The sequence below is a fragment of the Apus apus genome, chromosome 19 (genome assembly GCF_020740795.1).
Source record: "Apus apus isolate bApuApu2 chromosome 19, bApuApu2.pri.cur, whole genome shotgun sequence".
Taxonomy (NCBI): domain Eukaryota; kingdom Metazoa; phylum Chordata; class Aves; order Apodiformes; family Apodidae; genus Apus; species Apus apus.
In genome coordinates this window covers 12313-20310 of record NC_067300.1, presented here as the reverse complement: position 1 = coordinate 20310, position 7998 = coordinate 12313, and the positions used below count along the sequence as shown (strand labels likewise).

Sequence of the window (7998 nt, the reverse complement as noted above, 5' to 3'; positions counted from 1 at the left end):
GCAGCGGCTGGACGGGGAACAAAGGGACATTGTGGAGGGACTGCACGGGGGACGCAGCTGGGAGTGACTGGGAGACACTGGGAGTCATTGGGGGGTGACTGAGAGTAACTGGAAGGAAGTGGGGGGTGACTGGGGGGAATGGGAGGAACTGGGGGGGGCTGGGTGGCAACTGGAAGGAACTGGGGGCAACTGGTACCTGCTGGGTGTGACTGGGATCTGCTGGGATCCCCCCACCCTCTCTGTCGGCCCCACCGCTTCCCACACCCCACAGCTCAGGGACACCAGATAGCCAAGACCCCCAAACCCTAACGCCGTTCCCGTTCCCCTGGCCCATGCTCCTCCCTGTCCCTGTAGGCGGGACCTGGGGAGGTGGCCATAGAGCGACCTGGATCAGCCACAGCTCCTGGTGGGGATGGGTGCAAGTGAGGGGACAGGGGTCCCAGAGGGGCCTTGGGCACCCGGGACCACCCAGCCCCCGGTGTTACTGCTTCAAGTGAGTACCCAGAAGGCAGAGAAGAAGTCTGTGTCTGGCAAGGAGACGTTTTTCAAGGCTGGTTTGCACAAAGCTGGGTGCTTAGGGTGCTCCCACACATCAAGCACCTCCCTCGTAATACAGGGTTTTATACATAAACCCCCCACAAACCCATCTTATCTCTCAAGTACCCTGATATCTACATGCTTGTCTTTTGTCATTCCTGGTAAGTTTAACTGCTTGTTTTCTGCTACCTGTGATCCCCATCTCCTGAGGGTACAGACATTCACACCAAGATAAGCTCAGCAAGCCCCCCCCTTCCCATGGCCTAACTCTTCTGGCATGAGGGTGATGTCATGGTGATGGACTCCACTTTAGGGACAAACCCTCCCAGTATTGCACGCACACAGTCCAGCATAGCTCCAACTGTGCTGTTGGACACATAACCCTCCCCTTACCCAGTGCACTTGGATTTCCTTCACCAAAAAAACCAAGCACACAAAGCAGGAGGCTCCTTTGCAGAAGCCCAGTCTCGCAGTTTCGAAAGCTGGGAACAGGCAGGGTTTACAGACAGTATTTGTTCTTCCCCTTCCATACCCACTCTCTGCCTCTGCTACTGATTCCCCAACCTCAGCTCGACTTTTCCCTCTCTAGGGCTCCTTTCCTGCTCCTGTTCTCCCGTTACCACTCCCAACCTCACCCAACCCCATTTTCACACCTCTCAGCCCCACTCCTCCTCCCCGGACCTAGATGGAGCATGGCAGCTCCCACTGGAATTGGGGCAGCCATGCAATTGCAGGACACACTCAAGAGTGGACCTGGCCCTTGTCTGTGTTTATTACAGCACAAATCACCTCAAGCACCCATTAAAATGAGAGAAGGAAATTGAGCTCAGCTGCTGGAGGTGCTTTTAATGCCCAAAGTTAGTGCCACCAGCTGAGCCCTACCTCAGCCACCACAGTGCACACTCTGGGAGAGGGTACCTGGGTGTCCTGGTAGACAGCACTATATGAGCCAGCAGTGTGACCAGGTGGCCAGGAAAGCAAACAGCATCCTGGCTTGTATCAGCAATTGTGTGGCCAGCAGGAGTAGGGAAGAGATCGTACCCCTGTACTGGGCACTGGTGAGGTCACACCTTAAGTACTGTGTTCTGTTCTGGGGCCCCTACTACAAGAAGGACACTGAGTTGCTGGAGTGGGTCCAGAGAAAAGCAACCAAGCTGGTGAAGGGCCTAGAGAACAAGTCCTGTGAGGAGAGACTGAAGGAAGTGGGATTGCTTATTTTGGAGGAGGCTGAGGGAAGACCTCATTGCTCTCTACAGCTACCTGAAAAGAGGTTGCAGTGAGGTGGGTGTTGGTGTCTTCTCCCAAGTGAATAATGACAGGACTAGAGGAAATGGACTGAAGTTACACCAGGGAGGTTTAGACTGGGTATTAGGAAGAATTAATTTACTGAGTGGTCAGACACTGGAACAGGCTGCCCAAGGAGGTGGTGGAGTCAGCATCCCTTGAGATGTTCAGGAAATGTGTAATGTGGCACTTCAGGGCATGCTCTAGTGGGCATGGTGGGTAGTGTTGTGTTATTGGTGGTTTTGTGTTTTTTGTGGGGTTTTGTTTGGGTTTTTTTTTTCCTTCTGGGTGAACAGTTGGACTTGGTGATCTTAGAGGTCTTTTCCAACTGTAACAACTCTGTGATTCTGTGATTCTGTAATTTTTAAATTAACTAAAGAAACAAAAATAAATAACTCATATAAATCACCTCTTGACAAGACAATGGCATAGAGGAGCATACAGACCTAAATCCAAGTACTAGAATCTTTAGTGGGCTGATTGCCCAGGGAGCTTGGTTGTACTGTAGGAACAAGGCAGAAATGTGTCCTTGGGGTGAATTTGACTAATTATAATAGGAAAATCACACCCCCAGAAATTAAGATACTCACCTTTGCTGGAAGACCCCCACCCACTGCTCATGTGTAGTAAAAGACACTGTTTCTTTACATTAATATAAAGATACCCTACACCAATCAATTTTAAGATAAGGGATTATAAGCACCAGTAAAAACCTTGTGAACAATGAATATGTTAAATATATTTATTTACAATATACAAATCTGTGACTGTTGTGTACCAGCTTTGTGGGAATACCCCCTAGCACCTCTTGCTGCACAGAGCTGCCAGTGAATTGCCAATCTCTTGCGGTGTTACTGGCTTGCACACCATTAAATGAACCTTGCTTTGGGACAACACCCACAATACACATGCAGAGGGCACCACATATCTGATGTGCCATTGGGTGTTGAAACAAAGTTCACCCAACAGTCCAAGTACTGTTAAGTCCGTATCTTTATTCATGGCACTGGATGCACCGGGGATAGCTCCTCCAAAAAATGTGCCTTACAGGGTAAGGTGAGAGATATATACAGCTGATACTTAATTATGTGTAGTATTTCTAAGAAACAGTTTATATATTCATTAGTTTCCTGAGAAATCATTTACATAAGAGTCTGCCCATTATCGTCCGTTAGGGTCTCCTGGGGGTTGTTTACTTCATCCTTGAGTCTTCCTCACAGGAACCTTTGGCCGAGTTCTGTCTCTTCTGTTTATCCCTGCTGACTCCACAGTAGAATTGGTTACAGCAGCATCCCTAGTTGAATGGCTTCTTTCTTCTTCAAGGACCCTTTTATTTCTTCCCTAAAACCACGGATACGCTCACACAAAAGGCTTTTACAACTCACTAGCAGTAGGACCAGATGAGAGATTGATACCCTACAAGCAGTTAACTATTTGAAGTCAGAGTTTGGCTAATGCTCTGTTTCAGTGTGCCCCAGCCCTGTGCACACAGAAGGGGGGTGTTCACCATGCGGGGGTGCTGGGCTTGTCCCTCTCGCAGGTGGCTGCTGTCTTGCCATGCCTGCAGCTAGGTTGGCCTTTCACCACATGCTGCCTGTAGCTGTCGTATTCCCTGGTGTTTTTTGGGAAGGAACTGGTGGCAAAGGGCTGCAGAAAGCAGGATGACAGAGAACTTCCCCAAGGGGCTGAGATGTCACTGGTGTTTTTTTCTGCTGGCTGTCAGCAGGCAGTGCTTGGGCCAGGGCTGCCACCTGCCACAGCCTCACACCCTCAGCCTGCAACAGAGCACTCAGTGGTGGGGGATCCGTCAGGGGGAGTCTGGTCCCATATTCCACCTCTCCTCTGGCTTGGAACTGCCCCCCCCCCTTCCATCCCACTCCTTACCCAGCACTTGGAACCAAGTGTCTCTGTGACATCAGCCCCAATGCTAAGAGCACTCAGAACCTGTGGGCACCTGTGAGCTCTGTGGGCACCCCATCTGCTGCTGCTCTGCTGGCACCAGCCCTCAGGTCGTGCCACTGCCACATGCCGCTGGCAGCCATGACCTTGCTCCTGCTCCTCATCATCCTGGCCCTGGGCTGGCCCGTGCACAGCACATGGGACAGCTGTGGGTGAGTGGCCAGGGCTCTGGGAAGGAGCTTGGGTAGCCCTTATGGGGGTCACTAGAGGGTGCCCACTTGTCCCAAAGTAGCCACAGCTTCCCAATGCCCATGTGGAGCCCCAGGGCCTGACCAGCACCCAGCTGCTGCACAGATTGACCAGGGGCTAATGCAGACACAGGTGGGACAGACACAAGGCCCATGAGCTCCCTGGCCCTGCTGTCCATGCAGAATCCTGGTGGGGAGAAGAGTGCTGACCTTCAGCCTGAGCAGCAGCAGCCCATGGAGCAGGACAATCATGAGCTTCTGGTTACAGAGCCTGTGGCCTCCGTCCCTTGGCTTCTGGGGACAGCAAGACGCGTGTCGTCGGTGGCACCGATGCAGCGCCGGGGACCTGGCCCTGGATTGTCAGCCTCCAGGATCCAGAAAGGCCACGCTCAAAGATGCACATATGTGGAGGGTCCCTCATCAGCTCACAGTGGGTCATCACAGCAGCCCACTGCTTCCTTGTGGCCAGGTAAGGAGGACCAGCGAAGGGGGATGTCCCATCAAGCACGGCCAGTGCCGGGCTGAGAGCCTGCTCAGAAGAGGGTGCCCCTGGCAGCCTCCAGCCCCAAGTTCCTGGAGCCAAAGACCAGGGCAGCTGCACTCTCGGCAGCGCTGCTTCCCTCTCCCCTGTGGGAGGCAGAAGGCAGGAGCCGCTGGGCTGCAGCTAGGGGCTCCTCTCCCCCTGACCCTCTCTCCATCTGCCCTCCAGGCCCGGCACAATCCACACGTGGCGTGTGGTGATCGGGGCCAACCGCTTGTCTCAGCTGGGCCCTGAGGTCCAAGTGCGCCACATCGGGCGGCTCCTGGTCCACGAGCACTATGACAACGAAACGCAAAGCAACGACATTGCCCTGCTGCAGCTGAACCAGCCCGTCCAGTGCAGCTCCTACATACAGCTGGCCTGTGTGCCTGACGCCTCAGTGAGAGTGACAGAGATGAAAACCTGTTATGTCAGTGGTTGGGGTGCCACCACTGCCAGATGTGAGTCCCCCAAAAGTACTTCTTGTGTCCTGAGTGCCAGCTGGGCACACTGGGGAGAAGGGCTGCACTGTTGATGATGGGGACAGTGGGATCAAGTGCACCCTCAGTAAGTTTGCTGACAACACCAAGTTGTGTGGTATTTTATGAGGGTGTGGAGTGACACGACAAGGAGGAGATGATTTTAAACTGGAAGAGGGGAGATTTAGGTTAGACACTAGGAAGAAATTATTCATGGTGAGGTTGCCTAGAGAAGCTGTACAAGCCGGCTCCCTGAAAGTGTTGAAGGCCATGTTGGATGGGGCTTTGAGCAACCTGGTCTAGTGTAAGGTGTCCCTGCCCATAGATTATTAAAGTCCCTTCCGACCCAAATAATTCTATCATTCTGTGATTCCATGATTCCTGAGAGCAGAGGCCAAAGCCAGAGTCAGGCTGCAGGGACATGTGGAAGAGAGGTGGGCTTGACCCATTGCCCAAAGGAAGACAAAAAGGAAGCACCTGCAGATGCCTTCAAGATGCAAAGCCAAGCCCTAGGGAAGGGGTTCACCCAGGTAGAGGTGGAGAACTGACAGTGAGTTTCTGGGTGCTAATTCCTTTCTGTGCTTGCAGCTACAGACGTGAGCGATGTCCTGCAGGAGGCCAAGGTCCTGCTCATTGATGTTACCCTCTGTAACAGCACCTGGTGGTATAGAGGGGAAATCCACACCCACAATCTGTGTGCTGGCTATGCGCAGGGTGTCATCGACACCTGCCAGGTAGGAGCATGCAGCAAGTATCCCCAGCAGCACAGCCCAACCCCATTGCTGTCACAGCCCCAAGAGGGACCCTGGCATAGGCTTTGCCTGGCAAGTCACCCTCCTACACCTGGGTCCCCACTGCTGCTGGGGCTTACCTCCCCTTCACCACTAGCAGCTCCTTGCCCAGTGTCCTCCTTGGTCCAAAGATCTAGAAAGCCCATGCCAGTGCTCTTGGCAGACCATGGGTCCAGATCCCAATCCTGGAATATCCATCCACCTTCCACACCTCCAACAGCTCTGTGCAGAGAAGAGAGTGCCCTACCTTACAGGCCCATAACCCGCTCCCAGACACAGTTCTGTTGGCTTCAGTCCCTGAGCAGAGCCTCTCCGTGTAGCCAGCACAGCTCAGAGAGGTGCTGAGAGAAGGAAGGAGCTGGCAGGGGCCACCCAACACCACCTTCACCCTCTCACTTCTGATGCAGGGTGACAGTGGTGGCCCTCTTGTCTGCAAAGACAACTACTCAGACCACTTCTGGATGGTTGGAGTGACCAGCTGGGGGAAAGGCTGTGCAAGAGTAAGACGGCCTGGGATCTACACCTCCACACAGCACTTCTACGACTGGATCCTGATGCAGATGGCACAGAACCCACCAGCAACAGATACTCCAGCACCACAGCCAGTCGTCACCTCAACCCCCTTTGAGAGGCCAAGTCCAACACCAACACAATCAAGCTGTCTATTTCCAGTCCAGAAGCTGGCAGAATTCTTCACTGCGCTGCAGGAGCTCCTGCAGTACCTAAAGGGCTTAAAGGCTTGAGCAGCAGGATGGACAGGATCCAGTACAGGCTGCAGTGTATCACAGCTATTTCCTTCTGGGAAATGGGTGCCACCACAGCATTTCCCTCTGATCCAAAGGCTGCCCCAGTGCCAAAGGCCTGCTCTGTCCTGCTCACACTCCTCTAAATGCACACAAGTGCTGAAGCTGACCTAGTTCTTGAAATAAAGTTGACAATTTTCACAGCTAACCCTCCTTTAGTCCAATTCATTCTCCTGTGCAAGGCAAGGACTCCCATGCCTGACACCTGCAAAATGAGGCTACAGGCAGACAAGTAAGGGCAAAAAGGGAGAGAGTCACACAAAAGGGCTGAAACCTCTCAGCAGAGAGGAGGGTGCTCCAAGACACCATGGGACAGAGAAGACACGTGCAGGCTAGGAAGTGGATAGGAAAAAATGGTGTGACAAGCAGACAGCTCTGGGGGGATGCATTAAGACACAGGGGCTGATGATTAGGGCCTGGCTTGAGCCTTAGCTGACTGAATAGACCCTGGGAAATTCCTGAGCATGGCAAGAGAAGCTGCTGAGCAGAGTAAACCCAGTGAGATGCTGACAGGAGTTACAGTGCCATGAGAAAAAGCCAGATTTCATCAGTAGTTAAAGGGAATTATATGAGAGGTGGCCACAGTTCACAGATAATGGAAGGAAGTGTGGGGGTGATTCTGGGGAGAGGAATCTGGCAGGGACAGCAATACCTAGGAAACAGCATCAGTAATGCCATGGAAGTCCAGGGTGACCTAGGGAACAGCACCTGAACCACCACATCTGTTCACAGGTGTAGCAAACCTGGGAGAAATGGGGAAAAAAGAGAGAGAACAGGTCCCCTGTTTGGGAGGAGACAGGGGCAGAGAAAGGAAGATGACGAGGGTGTATAAGCATGGAAAATTGAGAGAGGAGTGGATCAAGGAGCCAGTCACACATAAGCAAACTGCTGGTTGGTTTGCTTTTTAGCCTGAGCCCTCACCTAATCACCACAGTCTGTCCTGCCTTCTTTTAGATAACAATTCTAACTCCTCTTCTGTGTGGTGCCACTCTGCCTGTCATGGGGTGGCTCCAGAGGCTGGGCTGCTGGCAACGGCAGAGAGGAACACAGATCATGGGGACTTGGCAGCTGGACACACTGAGTGTCCAGGGCCAGCTACTGGTGGGAGTGCCATATGCATGCACAATTCACAGTGACCTTCAAGCTGGACTAGCTCTAGAGAAAGCGGAGAGACATCTGGAAAGACCCAAGGTCTGTGCCATTTACTGCTTAACATACAGACACAGGTTTTAATTGAACTTAATTCCCATGAAGAACCTGTAAACCTACTGTGCTTGCAAATCTAGGGAATTATGTGTGTGTACATTTCACTGCTGCAAATCCATCCTGATCAACTGGAGAGGAAGATGAGGACTAGGTTGTGCTTTTTGTGTGAAGTGAAAGTACTGCCCTATGATCGTCTGTTGTTGCATTCATGCCATTAAACTATGTGTGCAT

At 52.5% G+C, this 7998-nt stretch overlaps 1 protein-coding gene across 1 annotated transcript; it reads left to right on the top strand.

Moving 5' to 3' along the window:
* The first annotated feature begins 3861 nt into the window (after positions 1 to 3861).
* Positions 3862 to 6501, top strand: LOC127392593 (acrosin-like). Its single transcript, XM_051636738.1, has 5 exons — positions 3862 to 3932; positions 4237 to 4437; positions 4678 to 4949; positions 5556 to 5701; positions 6166 to 6501. Exons 1-5 carry the CDS (start codon positions 3862 to 3864, stop codon positions 6499 to 6501), a joined length of 1026 nt encoding a protein of 341 aa, XP_051492698.1.
* Positions 6502 to 7998: the final 1497 nt, after the last annotated feature.

Bases quoted from the DNA above. Each gene is read 5' to 3' on its own strand.
- LOC127392593 (XM_051636738.1), top strand. From the start codon at position 3,862: ATGACCTTGCTCCTGCTCCTCATCATCCTGGCCCTGGGCTGGCCCGTG. The intron at 4,950-5,555 runs GTGAGTCCCCCA...CTGTGCTTGCAG, and splicing joins GGGTGCCACCACTGCCAGAT to CTACAGACGTGAGCGATGTC. The intron at 5,702-6,165 runs GTAGGAGCATGC...CTTCTGATGCAG, and splicing joins GTGTCATCGACACCTGCCAG to GGTGACAGTGGTGGCCCTCT.